Here is a 17,456-nt window from a genome sequence, read left to right as displayed (position 1 = left end):
TTTAAGGAGTTTCTAAGCCGAAGGCCAGAATATTTGCTGCGGTGCACCTGGATGCAAAATAAAACATAGACCGTATGGTTGAAGATACCAATAGTATACTAATTTATTTCAAACTACTCACTAATCTTTAATTTAATACAAATACGTAATTAAGACCAATTATGCATTAAACTAATGCATCAAACAAGGTAACACCACTTCAGAAATCAATCTAAGCGATCATATTATTATCAATAAGTTTTAATAGTTCAGAGAATAAATGTTGTTGAAGTATATATCGGGACAGTTGTATAATTCAGTTCAACACCCGGCATATTCAAACCCGTTACCCCCTTTGCTGCAAGTGAGCAAGTTATCAAAAGAACTTTTGCACCGACAAGCCTGAGTCCCACCACAGTCACGCCAACAACATGGAGGGGTTAGGCTAAGAAACGAGCAGTCCAGTGAATTACTTCTGTCACAATCCGAGTTCTTTTCGCACTATTAATACATTTTGGTTGTTGCATTGTAAATTTATTTCTTAACTAAGTTCAGTTTTGATAGATATTCAGGGGTAAATATACATAGTTGAAAATTTCCTTACACCGTTTGGATGCAGACATTTGCAAGTGTGTCCATTCGAGCATAATTTCCTTAAATCTCCAGTGCATTCAGGACATTGACTTGTCTCCTGGCACTGAAAGAAATGTTAAAATTTTTATAGTAATTTGGTGTTGGCTGGTGTAAACAATAAATATGTGAATTTGCACAAGGGCAAAGTTGCCTGATCATTCCCAATACTTGATAGTACTAATTACGTTAATTTTAGTGCCCTTGGATAAAATTCGTGGCAACCTTGCGAACCAAAGTAGTTACATAAGTTGGCAAAATTAGCTGTAAATTTCAGTTTTAACGCTGATTCTGTAGTATGGAGATATTGGTGGTATAAAATCATTTGAGTAGCTTTGTTGAGCGAAAATTCGGCTCTGGGTTAAGACAACGTATAGGTTTTTATGCACGTATTGTGTCCTACGGCATATCCAAAAGATAACAAGATATGAGCAAGCTTCAGTAAGATACGTATTTGTAATCGCTCTCCACAGAAATTGCAAGACCCTCAGCCTAATCTTATCATAATAATGACCGTAACGCTATTCGCCTAAATAAATAATGCCTTAAAATGCCTTATCCGTCTATTCAAACCAATCCTCTGCTGGGAATCCAAGGGCCATCCTTCTGTTTATTGGCGGTGCCTATAGTAATGAAGCCTGTTTGGGTGTAGGTAGTGGGTGTGACTGAATGTTCCCCCGTATGCGGAATAAGGGACGGTGTGGCCACAATGGAGTTTAACAGGAACAAGAAGTATTTATTAATTCTAAGCTGGAGCACAGCCAAGAGATGCTCCTCAGCCGAAGCTCAACCGAAGACTCCCCCGAATTGTACAAGACATGTCTTTATAAGTAACTATTACAAGATATAAATAACTAGAGTAAGGTAGAAAGTGCGTACGTGACCACTCTTACGTATTAGCCTTCCTATTAACTTGTGTTGGTACCATGTATTCTTTTATTAGTCTATTTTCCTATTAGTCTGGTGTTAGCTACAAACCACTCAATAGATGATTTGATTACTCCTACATATGAATATTTAATAATAAATGTCTACATTTATACTATCACCCCTTCAAAAAAGCCCCCTCTCACCTCCTTGTGGTGAAAGTGGTCGGTCCTATTGGTAACCCTAAGCGTTTTCTAAGGGCTCCTCTTTCTCTCCAAGCTTTTCCTTTGGAATACGGCTTTTTTAACAGTGATAACCCTTTTCTAAGTCTCTCCTCATTTTCCAATTTAAACTTTAATTTCCAATTTTTCCTAGACTGATAATTTCTAATTTTCCGTTGTCTTTTTAACTCTTCTACGCATGGTTCGGTAGAAACTGAGAGAACTTTAAAATATTTACTAACATCTTTGATAGGTTGATGTATTTCCATGTCGAGGGTGCCCAATGCATCCTTCGCATCTTTAACCACTCCGGGAGTGCCCAATGCATCTTCCGAAATTTCGTTAAAACGTCCGGGAGTGCCCAATGCATCTACCGGTTCTTCTAATTCTACAAACTCGACAGAACCTCCACGAGGTACTTCAAAATTAAAATTACCTTCCATAACTTCAAAATTTCTCTCGTTTTCTATCCACTCCATATCTATCTGCTTTTTCTCATTTAAAATTGAACATAAATTTTTGATATCTGAATCTTGTATTTTATCTAATATTTTCTTGACAACTTCGAAATTAAATTTTTCCAACTGTAATAATCTAAGTGTTTGATTCTTTGTTATAAAATCTCTATTTTGATCTCTAATCTGAGCTACTTCTTTACACCATTTCCAAATTTTCTCATAAATTTCAAACTTATTTCCTACGATAATATTTTTACCATTTGATATTAATTTTGTGTAATCAGAAATTGGGGTTTTCTTACATTTAGGGAACTTATACACATTACTACAAATTAATTTTGACTCATTCAGGTTTACATTTTCGGTTCCATACATTTCCTTGAACTTATTCCAACAGCATAACAACATTCTACTATCTTTTCTAGCATATTCAATCGCTCTAACTGGTAACGGTCTTGTAATCCAATAGAATCCTTGATATTCCTTATTTAACTCTAATCCTAATAAATTTTTAACTACATTCGCTAAACTTTCTTTCTGATTAATACTTAACCTAGTACAATAAACTGACTGTAAATCTATAACTCCGACAAAAAACATATCAAAATCACGCTGAAATCGTGGTACATCATTTTCCGAAAAAACTAACTTCAAAATACTTTCATTCAGAAAAATTGGCTCTAAAAACTCTTTCATAAAAGGATACACTAAAAATGGATCTACTATGAAATCATAATCATAACTCGAAATCTGAATTAAAGCAATACATTCTCTATAAAAATACATATTACCAAACTCGGTATCAATTGCTATTTCTTTCTGCTGTGACAAATGTGAGCACATAAACTTAAATCTTTTTTCATCATTAATTAACATTACATTTCCTTCATCTACTTTCCTTATTTCCAAATTCTCTGGGCTTAACTTAAACGACATAACTCTTTCATAATACGGGTGTACAATTTTATCAAAAAATAGTAACTTATTTAACATAATACGACGATTAATGTATTCTTGACATCGCTGTGGGATTGACGGTTTCTTGAACATTTTGAGTTTCTTAATATAGTCGATTTTGCGTTGTTGCGTCTTCGTGAGTGAAGCGGTGGAGAATTGGCTTCCACCGTGAATATCAGAGGAAAACGAATTACCTCCGTCGAGAGCGAACAAATCCTCTCGTGACATTTTCTACAAGATGAAAAAAATAGCATATAAGCAAAAGAATTATACAAAAAATTAAACAAAAATTATTTTGACTTTCCTATCGTAGCTAGTTTTCTATAATCTACTTTAGTTCTTGCTCTGAGTTGTCTAACAACTGGAATTTTTGGATCTTGATGCGTAATTACTTTTCTAATTGAAATTGGAACTTTGCCACTTCTGGGTGGTCTACTAAAATAAGGTTTTAAATCTGAAACATGTCTCTTTGGAATAAGACGAGAACATACGTCCATCGTGTACGTATCTGCATTTCTTTTTAGGATTTTAAAAGGACCTAGCCATTTAGGCAAAAACTTTTGATTAATATTACTGTCTTTATCTGACTGCGCGTGGTTTCTAATCCACACTTCCTGACCTACTTGGAAAACCTCTTCTCTACGTTTCAAATCAAAATACTTTTTATTACTTTCATGAACTTTTGCAATTCTAACTTTTACTCTTGAAATTAAATCTCTAATGGATTCGCGTAATTTTTTAGCAAAATCTAATCGCTCTTCTTCTGACCATTGTGTAATATCTGTCTTTAACGCTCTGTCAATCGGTAAAGCAACTTCTCTCCCAAGATTGAGAATTGCTGGAGATACTTGGGTGGTATCATTCACCATACTACGTAAAACAAGTGCAAATTTCTGGATATTTTCATCCCATTTACCATGTGTGCTTTCAATAAAAGTAGCAATCATTCGTATTAAATCTTGATTTGTTCTCTCCGACCTACTTGGAATCGGATGATATGCTGAAATTGTAGCATGTCGTACTGACCATTCTTTACATAATTTCTTCATTTTTTTGTTAATAAAATGTGAACCGTTGTCGGTAATGATGCATTTTGGAGCACCGTATCTACAAAAAATTTGGTCTTCTAAACACATTGCAACTTTTTCGCCACTCGCCTTCGTCATTGGAAAAAGTTCTACCCAGTTACTCAACTGGTCTATAACTACTAAACAATACGTATTACGACGTCTAAAACTACGCGGGTAAGGCCCGATAAAATCTATAAAAATTGTTTCAAATACTGCGTTCGCAATGGGAACGTTTCCTAATAAACCTCTAGGTTTCATACGATCAGTTTTATACTGCTGACACTTTTTACAACTTTTAACATACTCATGAATATCCTTGTTCATTCCATTCCAAAAAAATCTTCGCTTAATTGAATTTTGAGTCTTTTTGACTCCCATATGACCAGCTTCTGCAGAGTCATGAAAAACAGTCATCACCTCACCAATGAGTGACTTAGGAACTACCGGGACCGCAACTTTGCCTACCGGATAACTAACAACTTCCGGGACCGCAACATTGCCTACCGGATAACGATTTGGGACCGGACGTCTCCCTACCAAATCTGTACGTACAATATGTGGCGTGAGAGCCAATAATTCGGGCGTGAGAGCCGATTTAAACACGGGCGTATGAGCCATCACTAACTTTGGCGTATGAGCCACTAAATTCTGACTTCCTGAAGTCGATACTGGCGTATGAGCCATACTATTACTACCGTGCACATCAACATCAATTTCATCAATACCTGAAGCAATGAGATCAGGACTTTCAAACATTTCAACAAACCTAAACAAAACTTCATCTTTCACGAGATATCTCTTTTTAAACCAACTAAAATCACCTTTTCTACTTTCTGGGATCCCTTCTAACATACTAAAATCTTCCTTGGCCAGAGGTCGATTCTCTACAATTTTACGAATTACTTGCAGATTAATATCTACTTTCTGGGCTGATTTTACTTTCTCCAAAAAATTATTACAAAAACTAAGTGCAAAAATTGGCGTACAAATGTCCCTATTCCCTTCGAGATGATCAGGCTCGTTAGGTAAAGGTTCTACCGGATCTCTAGATAAACAATCCGCTACAATATTCTTTACACCACTACAATGGATAAATTTGCATCCCCACTCTTGTATTTCTTGTGCCCATCTAGCTATTTTCTTCGATTTACTCTGCATTCTGCGTAAATAAACTAAAGCTTTATTATCAGTAATGACTGTAAATTCTTCACCATATAAAAAATCTTTAAACTTATTAATTGCCAAAATAATAGCAAGACATTCGATTTCGCATGCATGCATTTTACTTTCTCTTTCATTCAGACTTTTACTAGCAAAATAAATAGGTCTTTCTTGCCCTTCAGGGTATTGTACCATTACTGCAGCTATTCCAACATTACTACCATCTGTGCGAATAAAAATTGGCAAATTATAATCTATACCTGTCAACATTACATCTGTAAGCATTGCATCTTTTAACGCCTGAAATGCTTTCTTCTGTTCAAGACCAAACTCAAATTTCATATTTTTCTTCAACAATTTATATAGCGGTTGCGCTAATGTACCAAAATTGGGGATGAACCCTGCATACCATAAACACATACCATGAAATCTCAATACTTTCTTTACCGTTCTCGGTTCTGGGAAATCTCTAATTGCCCTAACTTTCTCCTCTTGCATTTTTAATCCGCCTTTAGAAACAATATGCCCTAAATATAGCAGTTCTGACTTTGCAAATTCACACTTTTTCATATTAATACTTAGACCAGATTGACGAAGCCGCTGTAAAACCTGTTCTATATTTCTTAAATGTTCACTCAAAGTTTTTGAAAAAATAATAATATCATCCATGAAACAAAAACAACACTTCATTAATAACCCTTCTAATATTCTTGACATCAAAGAAACGTAAGTCATTGGCGCATTCTTTAATCCAAATTGAGTAACTAACCATTCGTACAATGAACCATTTGCATAAAAAGCTGTTTTCTCAATACTATCGGGATGCAATCTAATCTGCCAAAATCCTGACTTTGCATCAATAACTGAAAAATAATGCCCTGTTGGCAATAATCTCAAAATCACATTCGCTTTAGGCATCGGCCTACTATTTTTTACTGTAACTGCGTTGAGTTTTTTATAATCTATCGTTAATCGCCATGTACCATCTGGTTTCTTCTGCAAAACTGGATTAAAACCGTATGGAGACTTCGAAGGTCTAATCAAACCTTGCTTTAATAAATCATCTACTTGCCTCTGAATTTCTCTAGATAAATGTGGAGGATAATACCTTGGGGTTTCTGCTATTGGCGTCTCATCTGTCAGTTCAATTTTATGCAACGCAAAACTAGTAACGCCTAATTTTCCATCTTTCCTTGCTACTGTAGGATACTTATCTAACAACTTTTCTATTTTATCATGAACTGAATTAAGTGGAAACTCTGGTTTGGGAATATCTTTAAGAATCATACACATATTTCCTTCTGCATTTCCTAACTTATACACAAAATCTGGTGAATCATTAAACCAATACAACTCTTTTTGCTGATCTGGTACTATTCCATACTTTATAATTGCATCTCTACCAATTATGAAATCACAAACTAACTCTGGAATCACATGAAAATCAATACTAACTACTTTATGTCCCATACGTACATTCATACGTAACACACCAATACTTTTCACTTTACTAGAATCACCAAAAACTATTTCCATCCGTACTGACGTATCTATAAATCTATCTAATCCTAATGCAGCTTTCTTTTTAACTAAACTAAGAGTCGAACATCCATCCAATGCACCTTTAAAATTTCTAATTGATTTGCCGAATACTTCTGAAAATTGGACGGTTGGAATTGACTTGAAATCTAATAGTGGGAGTAACCGCGATCTCGATTCCTCCCTTCCTGCGAGTTTAAATAATCAGAGCTCTGCTCCTGATTATTCTGCCGCTGATTATTAGGAAATGTTCTTGGATAATCATCTCTATACTCCTGCCTATTAGTCTCTTGCCTATTAGTCTCGTACCTATTATTCTCATGTCTATTAGTACTATTGTGGTTCGCGTACATCTTGACTCTGATAATTTGTTCTACTTACTGCTGCCATTACTATCGGATTTGGGCTATTACATTCTTTCACATAATGTCCGAATTGCCCACATTTATGACACTTTATATCCGCTCTAGATTGTCTACCGCGTGTATTTGACGGATTTCTTGCTGATGATCGTCCTCTATAAGTGTTGGAATTGTGTGAACTCCTATTAGTCCCATGCTGAAATGAACCTCTATTTTGCGAATAAGATTGACTATTATTGGATGAATTCTGACTATTATTTGGCCTATAATCTCTATAATTGGATCTATTTCCTTGATTCTGATATCCACCTCTAAAATGTGTTCTACCACGTGAATGATATGATCTATTATTTCCATATTCATGCTCACTTTTCCTCTTTTGTAATTCTTCTCGTAAACCTTTTAGTGGAGGAATTTCTGCAGCTCGATGATTAACTTTCCTGCTCTGCCTATGCAAAATTGTATGAACTTCAGAAACACGTTCCAGCAAATTCTCTATTGTCCATGCATTTAACTCACCAACTAATGCAGAAATTTGGGGATTCAGAGCGTCTCTTGCCCTCTTTAAACTCATGGAATCTGGTTCTGTAGGATCTACTTGCTTTGCTAAATTCACCATTTCATAAATGAACTGTTCACAAGGGTCATTCTCCCCCTGTCTCCTACTATGCAATTGCCTACTTCTTTCCATTTGAACTGTAGGATTATCATATCTAGCCTTAAATTTATCTTTAAAATCATCCCATTTTTGAATAGATGAAGCTACGCTATCGTACCAAAGCTTCATTTCACCTTTCATAATAACTGGAAGATACAAATGATGATCTACATCTGCATAACCTTGTGCACCAAGATAATTTTTACATTTGGAAAAGAATGTTTCTGCGGTCATTCGCCTTTCATCATACTTTGGGACTTCTATGCTTGTATTAAGGTTTGCTACCCTAATTGCTCTACCAGCTAAAGATAATTGTTGAGATAAAAAAGTATTCACACAAGCTTGTTGGGCTGCTGATAACGTTTGAAAGGTTGGATCTGTATTGTCAAATTGAAATTGAGGTGCTGCTTGATTTGCTGCTTGACCTGCCATGTTGCCTATCTCTTCTCCAAACAAATTTCTAAATGCTAATCCATCGTTATCTAACTCTGGGATTTCAATTCGTGGTTGGCGTTTCCTTCTAACTACTGGTTTCCAAATTTGCCTATTTTGATTTTCTAACTTTTGCTGCCTTTCTCGATATCTACGTTCACGTTCAAAACTTTGCTGCTCTTTCCTACTATTTCCTGACATTTGTATAACACATCATTCTAACTATAATTATGCATATTCAATCTCATAAATCACGATTACCATACAAGATAACAGAGAACAAAAAGATAAATGTACCTCGAAATACTTTGACTTCCTTCGCATATACTTCAATGAATGAGAATTAACTTGTCTCGAAAAGATTTTGGAATTCGAAGGAGAATTGACTCTCTTCGTATGCAAACTACTCTGAGTTTAACAAACTCTCAAGGACAAAAAGAACTTCTTCTACCAAAATTATTGCAAGTTCACCTTACCGGAGAAAAACTGATGAGATGACCAGTTCAACGAGATTTCGCCCACTTGCAGGATAGGTCAATGTAGGTGTTTCCCGTCTTTATGTGTGCAATTTCGCCAGCCGTTGCGATGTGGATCTCAAATTGGTCCAATGCCCACTGCAGTACTTCTATCTCGAATTCAAGTTTTGGGATTAATCTGTCCTCTGGGGTAATTGGTCGGGTTTGGGAATATGTCGTCTCCACGCCAAATCTGGTAAGTCTCAGGATTGCCGTTATCTCGGAATTTGAAATATTGGTTATGAGCTCAAGCATCAGGGATATTCTTAATAAACGAAACAGATTTTAGTTACACATTCACACATAAATCACAAATTTTCATACAAAATGCCTCTTTTCTCTCAAAATTACTTTTCTTCGAAAAACTTTACTTCAACGTACTATATTTAACTGAATTTGACGGAATTACTAGATTTAAAAGTTTAAAAACACTAAATAGAAAATCTTCTATTACCCTCAGCTCAAAAATCACTTCAAATTTACTTTAAAACTCTTTCTGTTGCCCAAAATTTTTTTTAAAACTACTTAAAAATTACTAAACTGCATGTACCAAAAACAGGAAATTGGCAAGGTCGCCAGTGCAAGACCCCCAGCCTAATCTTATCATAATAATGACCGTAACGCTATTCGCCTAAATAAATAATGCCTTAAAATGCCTTATCCGTCTATACAAACCAATCCTCTGCTGGGAATCCAAGGGCCGTCCTTCTGTTTATTGGGGGTGCCTATAGGAATGAAGCCTGTTTGGGTGTAGGTAGTGGGTGTGACTGAATGTTCCCCCGTATGCGGAATAAGGGACGGTGTGGCCACAATGGAGTTTAACAGGAACAAGAAGTATTTATTAATTCTAAGCTGGAGCACAGCCAAGAGATGCTCCTCAGCCGAAGCTCAACCGAAGACTCCCCCGAATTGTACAAGACATGTCTTTATAAGTAACTATTACAAGATATAAATAACTAGAGTAAGGTAGAAAGTGCGTACGTGACCACTCTTACGTATTAGCCTTCCTATTAACTTGTGTTGGTACCATGTATTCTTTTATTAGTCTATTTTCCTATTAGTCTGGTGTTAGCTACAAACCACTCAATAGATGATTTGATTACTCCTACATATGAATATTTAATAATAAATGTCTACATTTATAAAATTAAGTCAGTTAATTAGGAATTCATAATTTTCATGAAACAATTATTTACCTCGACACACCTGCAAACGTTTGAGGTACACATTTTGTACGGCGTACTTGCTGGACAGTTTTTGTGTGAACAGTCCGAGTCCGCAGTGCACTGAATCAGACATTTACATATATATACATAATATGGATTACAAACTCTTGCATTTAAATATGTATGTATGTACAATGCGAGTTGAAATGGTTTACCTCGCGACAAGCACAGACATTGTTCACACATTTTTTGAACGGCGTGTTTGCTGTGCAGTTAAACGTGGAGCACTCAGAATCCGAATTACACTGCAATAAATCAAGAGTTTTTAAACATATCTTCAAGTCATATATCGATGTATGCAATTATATAGTCCAGATTTCAATGAACAGTCGCATAAAGTAAATCAATTGGATACCTCAAACCGACAAGGAGTACAATGTGTGGCAAGCGTTTCTGCCCCGATGCACCTACTCCGTGTCCACATTTACGCCGTGCTGTGCATGTTGCGTCGGTTTGGCACTAAAAAGAAACATATTTAGAAATTAGTTAACTAAGTTCTCGTTATGCACTGTTACAATTAGCATAGAACTTGTAAGTTCAGGAAACATACATATGTAAAGATGGACATATTTATATTTATGTCAAGTAACCCTAAGCCAGAATTCGCAAGAGCGAAAGTAGGCATAAGTACACCTTTACTAATTAACAGTGTTTCTACTGTTAAAAAGACGGGGAAGAATTAATGCACAATACTGCTTTTAATGTTTTAAAGACGTCAACATGGCAAGAAGTACATTAAAATGCATAAAAACAATTTTTGCTCAAAATGCTCGATGAGATATTTAATTTATTGTAGTAATAGTAGTTAACTATATTTTTAAAAAAGTAGTTGCAATCAAGATTTAACCACTTTTCTAGGCAAGTGAAAAACAGTGCGCATAAAAAGAAACACGGTTACATAAGTAATAAATAAATAGTCCAGTAAATGACATGTTTACTTAATTCCATTTTACATAAGATAAATTTTATGTTCGTAAATGCGGTTTCGTCACTAACATTTGCAAAATTTAGAGCTTTTTGCAAAATTTTGTAATTTTTTTGAGAATTTACAGAATTCTTAAAATTTTAAAACTTTACAAAATGGACAAAATTTAGTAAAAAAAGGTACAGTTTCGAAAATTTTACTAAATTTTATGAAATTTGACCAAAAACGTAATTTTTTTTAAATCGGTTTTCTAAAATTTAAAAAAATGATAAAGGAAATTCCCATTATAGGCCTAGCGCTTGACCTGAATGATACGCCAGTCAAACCATTATGCATTTATATTATTCACTCATGGGATATTACAACATATCCAATGGGCATGGAAACTTTTGAGTGTCACTTTGTGAAGCTTTCCCCCTAAGAAAACTAATTTCATATCGTTACTCTTAGTGTAGCAAAGCAAACTGAACATCTCCCAAAAGTATTACAAATGGGTTGTCATTTCTGGGTCGGGACATGTACAATCCGTATTAACTGTACACTAAATTAACAGATAAAATATTTACTTTAAAAGTTATTTATATTTTTTTAATTATGCGCATATACATACAGTATACCGTAACATACCTGTTTGTAACAACCGCAGGTATTATTTACACACTGCGCGTGCATTCCAGCCGGGCAATGTAGTCGGCAATCATTTGTATTATAGCACTATCAACACAAATTCCATTAAGAAAACTTCAAATTTCTGTATCCATACGTTATGCAGCATACATATTTACATATGCATATCCATCTATGCATTTAAAATCCAAGAAACTACTCTCTTACCCCTGCAACACAATCGCACTCTACTCTGTTTCCATCCCGTATGCAAAGTTTTGTAATGTGCGATATGTTATTATTTCGGCATTGATTATTGTAACTGATATACTCTAAACTGAATTCATCTCCAGGGCACTGTTGTGTCCCGTTTGCGGTACACTATGCAAATTAAGTATTTATGTAAGTAAACTTAATTACACATTTTTCTATGGATAACTTACATAATTACGATCTGTGCAGACGCACTCCCTCCCAACTTTTTTGAGGATGCAGTTAGCCGTTTTTCCGGCCGGGCAACGCATTCTGTTGAAGTCGTTGTTACTCCGGCACTATATTTAATGAAAGGAAAGTACCTGATTAAGTTCATGTTGTGTATGTAAGATCTCTCCACGGCGAGGTTTAAATTAATACCTGGTTACGGATGCATTGACAACGATTTGATGTGAAATTACAGTACGGTCCGTAGGGAGAGGAACATGTCAAGTTTGACCGTGTGCACCCTCCATCCGAGTCACACTGAAATTTTTGTAAAACGAGTTTATCCTATTTAAACGGTTTATATGTATGGATTTAAATACATAGATACATACCTTTTCAGGCACAAATGCAAATATGTACATATTTAGCATGCAATTATATAATAAATATTAAGTTAACCAAAATTTTGATTTGAAATCAATGCACAACACCGATTTAACCAAAACATCGCCTATATTTCAAGAAGAGCAAAATTTTGAAAACTTCCGAAGTGAAATTTCCATATTTCAATACATCTAAAATTTATTGATCTTAAAACTGTGAAAATTGTAACTATACAATGGCAACGAGTTATTAGCAAAATTTTGAGTTGAAACTAAATTTGATTTTAATTAAGAAATTCATTATTACTAGAAATGCATCCTATCAGTTTTAATCAGCATGCAAATAATTCGATTTGTTATATGTTACCGTGCAAATGTACGTTAACTATTTTTATAACTCTAACTTCCCAAAAGGTTGGCTAATCTGGACTTGTTTGATATCCTTAATATATGCATTTAAAGGACCTTTCAAAATGTGAAATTCATTTCAATAAACCTCGTGACTATGTATGTTAGGTTGAGCACAAATTAGATATTTGGCATGACAATGCAAGTATAATGGGAGTATAAAAGTTAAAGAATTTTTAAAATCCGGGCAAAACTCAATTTTTAGTGAATCTTAGGATAATTTTCATGGATTTTCCATGTTTCCGTGGATTTTCCACACCCACCGAGCGGTTGTGGTGGGCGAAAGAAGGGGCAATGAGTCCAACCAACATGGATTCTTGGTCGAACATAATCGACTAGTTGCGAAACTTAGTGGAGCACTAGTAAGCAAAAGCTCTATAAATCTACATGCGTCCGAGTTCTGTTGAGGCCTTTATGAGTATATTAAAAACCCATGAAGCCCAGTGGAATGTAGGCATGCTACACTCATTTTATACCACACCCACAAAGTACTATTTACAACAAATCCCAAGAACTTTCAAATCTGGGGTGATAAGAACGATGTACAGCACCACTCTGAAATTACATATGTACAAGTTACCGGATCTATAGGTGGTCCCCCTGCAACGCAATTACATTCTTCCCTGTATCGATCGGCTTTGCATACTTTCACAATTCTTGATTGGTTAAACTTGCAAAGCCTTTCATAATTTGAAACGGCATTGCGAGGAAATTTATCTCCTGGTCAGGCCTGAGTTCCATTTGTGGTACACTGTTCAGATTCATATGTAAATAGGTGAACTTAAATTAAGAGTTTATATTGAAAATTTTTTCAATTTAGCTGTTGGCTTACGTAATTATCACCGGTGCAAACGCATTCCCTGCCCTCCCTTTTCAGGATACAGCTGGCCGTTTCTCCCCCCGGGCATGACATCCAGTTACAATCAGTAACATCTTGACACTATATAAATATGTATTGGATAAGTTAATAAAATAATCATCATTAACCCAATCATGATGTATACATATATCCGGTGGAGTGGATGTATAATTGATACGGTCACCTTATTTTGTACGCATTGACAGCATTGCGATGTCCGATTACATAGCGGCCCGCCGTTCAAGCCCGTGCAACCACCACGATCAGGGCTAGTGATCTTCATGGTCCGAATTGGTCCGGATCAGACATGATCCGAAACCGGACCGAGGCCCGAAACTGTCAATCCGAAACCGGACCGAAATGTTTTTTCTCGGCTCAGAACCGGACCGGGACCGAACCGCTCAATCCGGGCGGACCGAAAGATATACCCCTATAGTGTAAAAACTAACGTTCATTCATATTCATATACCTACTACATAAAAAATTGTACTACATATTTATTACATACATTATGTATGTATGATACATACATATGTATGTCACTATGTCACTATACAAAAGTGGTACACAGAGTCATATGTTTCACGTTTAATTAAATGTATCCGGGGACATTTCGTTCCAGTGTAATTCCATTGAATTGGATATCACCAATTTATAGTTTTGGCAATAAATGATACGGTAATAGTGTACAATTTTTAAAATACATTTATGTATGTATGTACGTAAGCAGCCTCGACATGTTCAATAATTTTTCGGTCAATGTCAAGGTTGGCAAAATTGAAATAAGGCAGGTGTGTTTTTCCTAAAGTAATTCTTAATTACTTCTGGATATTTTCGTCATGCATGCTTTAGGTTTTTTAATATATATCTTTACACTAAATTTACAACACTTTGAAAATCCTTAATTTTGGGTAAAAAACTTCGAAACTTTCATATGAATTATAAAAATTCATAAGCGCGCCAAAAACATTCGGGCGGACCGAAAACCGGCGGTCCGGTCCGGTCCAGAAATATTTGATCCGAAACCGAACCGAAGACCGGACCGAAACTTTCGGTCCGGATTGCCATATGGCCCAATCCGGGACCGAACCGTCGGATTTCGGTCCGGTCCGGGCCAATCCGAAGCCCATTGAGAACACTAATCAGGGCACTGAAATTTTTCGTGTAATTTGAGGTAAATTTTTATGAACTAAATGTATGTAACGTTGTTTGGTTCAAGCCTTTCACAGTCAAATTAAACCATGAATTTAAGTATGCTTCATTAATGTTGGATGGACTACATTTTGACCACGAGAACGCTTCCATTGAGAAATATGTATTTCCAGTTTCTGGGTATTTATTCGCTAAAATGCGTGCCTCCCAACACAAAATTTAAGCAGAACCGATTAAATTTTATGAAACATTCGAGCCCATGGTACATAGCATACTGCATTGATATCGCTCCTATAAATACCTGGTCACTCTCATTCATTTGTCGTATTGTAATAATATGTATATCAAATTTACGGCATCGCGCTTATGGGAAAGATTGCGAAATCAAGTTTAAAAGAAATTATAGCTCCAATAAAAAAATCGTGCAAGTCGTCAAAATTCTCAGGAAGGATTCGTTACGCTATTCATCCAAAAATTTAAGCACCAAGGGACAAAAATTTGTTGGTTCGCGGTAGTTGGTTTTACGTGTCTCAGGTCAGACAATAGTAACCTTTGACATTGTTAAAATGCTTTTCGAAATTCGACCAGCACCTTCTCCAAAAATGTTTTTGGCTATCACTGTACAAGATTCTAAATTTTTATCTCAACCAGTGTATAAAATATAACAATGTGAATACCGTATGCAAACTAATTTTATGTAGTGCACATATAATTACCGCCATTAGTCACTCTGTTTATTTTAATAATATATCATAGTACATTATATCTAAGGTTTAATTAATTTATATTTTAAAGCAATATTTTAAAGCAATACATACAAACCGCAAATTTTAGCCGGTTTGGGTCGCCGGCCAAGCAAGCCGACTGGGCATGGGCGACACGCCAAGTAAACGCTACAAAGCCTAGGAACACAATGGCCACAACCTGGGATAATTTTCTGTAATATGTAGTAGGATTTCAATAAATCCATGGACTATGACGCTTTAGAAGATGAAAACGGTACAAAAATATTAAAATAAAGTTTGTCTTACATTGTGAGCCTTTGGATTTGAAGGAAATTAATATTCAGTTAATATTAATCCAAATAGTTCCAGGAATTTGTGTGTAACCTATTTTATTCATTTGGAGACGACTCCAAGAAGGACGTGGCAAGACTAAGATTTGCTCAGAACAGCGACGATATTTTATTGTGACATTATGTCGCAACCATTGCACGAGTATTGTTCATGTCCAAATTGTTCGCATATGCAAATACGTGCATATGTACATATGTACATACACATTTTACTGGGGTGGTCGGCAGAGTGAAGAAATTGTGCAATTTAGCTACATACAGAAATTCTACTTGTTTCAAGTAAAGCACGTACCACATATTTTGTCCAACACACTTACATATTTATTACAATACAAATAGTTTAAGATAGCATGTCTTGACCTCCAGGTCACTGCATGATGACAGTGCGAAAATATGTCATTCATTTGCAAAAATTATTCATTCCATTTGCTGCACTATGTACATATTAATAGATACAAACCCTCCATGCAATTTTAAAGATTTTAAAGAATTTTAATCCATCTTCAAACGCTCGGCGAAGACCTGCGATAAAGCCGTTTGATGAGATAAGAGAAGAAATTAAAGTTAATGTTTGCGACCTATGTTCATAGTAAATTGAATTTCCTATATTTTAAAACTCTGTTGTCATGAATGTACCATAACCAATTTAACGACACCTTCGCGTCCACCATTGGTCGCTCATTATGCCCATCATCGAAATAATCCTTACTTCTGATTTAAAGACATTTTGTCCAAGTCCAGCGGTTAAGTTTAGAGATAAGTAATTCTCTAGGTAACACACAGACAGAGGGCAAGGCAAACTCGATCGGATCATCATATTATACGTAAAAGGCGTAAAAATGTATGTATATATGTATGCATATGTACGTCTATATCCATACATATGTACATATGTATTCATCTGTCTAAAAAAATATGCTCATTAGTGTCATCGTCTAATAGGATACAAAGTTCGTCGCAAAGCAGGACCTTATCTCACATCTGGCATGATCTGAGGACAAAGTACGGCAACGTGAGTGTTGGCGTATGGATGCCAAGTAGAAGCCTCGTTTTATAAATAAGTTGGATTACTCACCTCTACGTATTTACTTGGGTAGGGGTCGACTTTATCTATTAATTTTCTTCCTGATACATACATACGTGCATATTTACATACATAAATACATGTAAATCAATGCTCTATATATTACTACCTTGTGATGATGATTGTCCGTACACCATCATCACAAAGGTGAGAAATTCAACCTAAATGGTATTAGTTTTTATGAAAATTATACTACCGAGGTGTCTGTCAAGGCCCCCAACGTTCCCCCTATATTAAAATATGCACAGTATCTGACTTATTACGTAAAATTAAGGAATTTCCAATTTTTTTAATTTTTTTTCAAAATTTTCAAAAATGTTACAGAATTTTTAAAATCGGTCTCAGTTTTCTAAAATTAAAAAAAAATGATATGGGGAACGTCCATTTTAGGCTAAGCTCGTGATCCTAATGATAAGCCAGGCTACAGCGGTAAGTCGACCACTTCCCAGTGGGAAGTTCCCACTCGACC

The 17,456-nt window shown here is 35.5% G+C and overlaps 1 protein-coding gene and 1 long non-coding RNA gene across 2 annotated transcripts; both read right to left on the bottom strand.

The window, feature by feature from the left end:
* Nucleotides 1-177: 177 nt before the first annotated feature.
* On the bottom strand, nucleotides 178-15,974 carry LOC118433473. The gene is made up of 14 exons (XR_004833401.1): nucleotides 15,860-15,974; nucleotides 15,651-15,765; nucleotides 13,861-14,106; nucleotides 13,650-13,757; nucleotides 13,398-13,568; nucleotides 12,240-12,344; nucleotides 12,050-12,157; nucleotides 11,835-11,987; nucleotides 11,628-11,714; nucleotides 10,431-10,534; nucleotides 10,231-10,320; nucleotides 10,046-10,135; nucleotides 584-676; nucleotides 178-480 (listed from the first exon to the last, which is right to left on the bottom strand). It is a non-coding gene; the product is annotated as an uncharacterized LOC118433473 (long non-coding RNA).
* On the bottom strand, nucleotides 715-9,304 carry LOC118433472 (exosome complex exonuclease rrp6-like). Its single transcript, XM_035845412.1, has 2 exons — nucleotides 8,811-9,304; nucleotides 715-3,343 (listed from the first exon to the last, which is right to left on the bottom strand). The coding sequence occupies exon 2, from the start codon at nucleotides 3,338-3,340 to the stop codon at nucleotides 1,679-1,681; it is 1,662 nt and encodes a 553-aa protein (XP_035701305.1). The 5' UTR covers nucleotides 3,341-3,343; nucleotides 8,811-9,304; the 3' UTR covers nucleotides 715-1,678.
* Nucleotides 15,975-17,456: the final 1,482 nt, after the last annotated feature.

This window comes from Folsomia candida, unplaced genomic scaffold (assembly GCF_002217175.1).
Source record: "Folsomia candida strain VU population unplaced genomic scaffold, ASM221717v1 Fcan01_Sc053, whole genome shotgun sequence".
In the NCBI taxonomy this organism is placed as follows: Eukaryota; Metazoa; Arthropoda; class Collembola; order Entomobryomorpha; family Isotomidae; genus Folsomia; species Folsomia candida.
The sequence above is the reverse complement of the archived record's forward strand: the minus strand, read 5'-3'. Positions and strand labels throughout refer to the sequence as shown.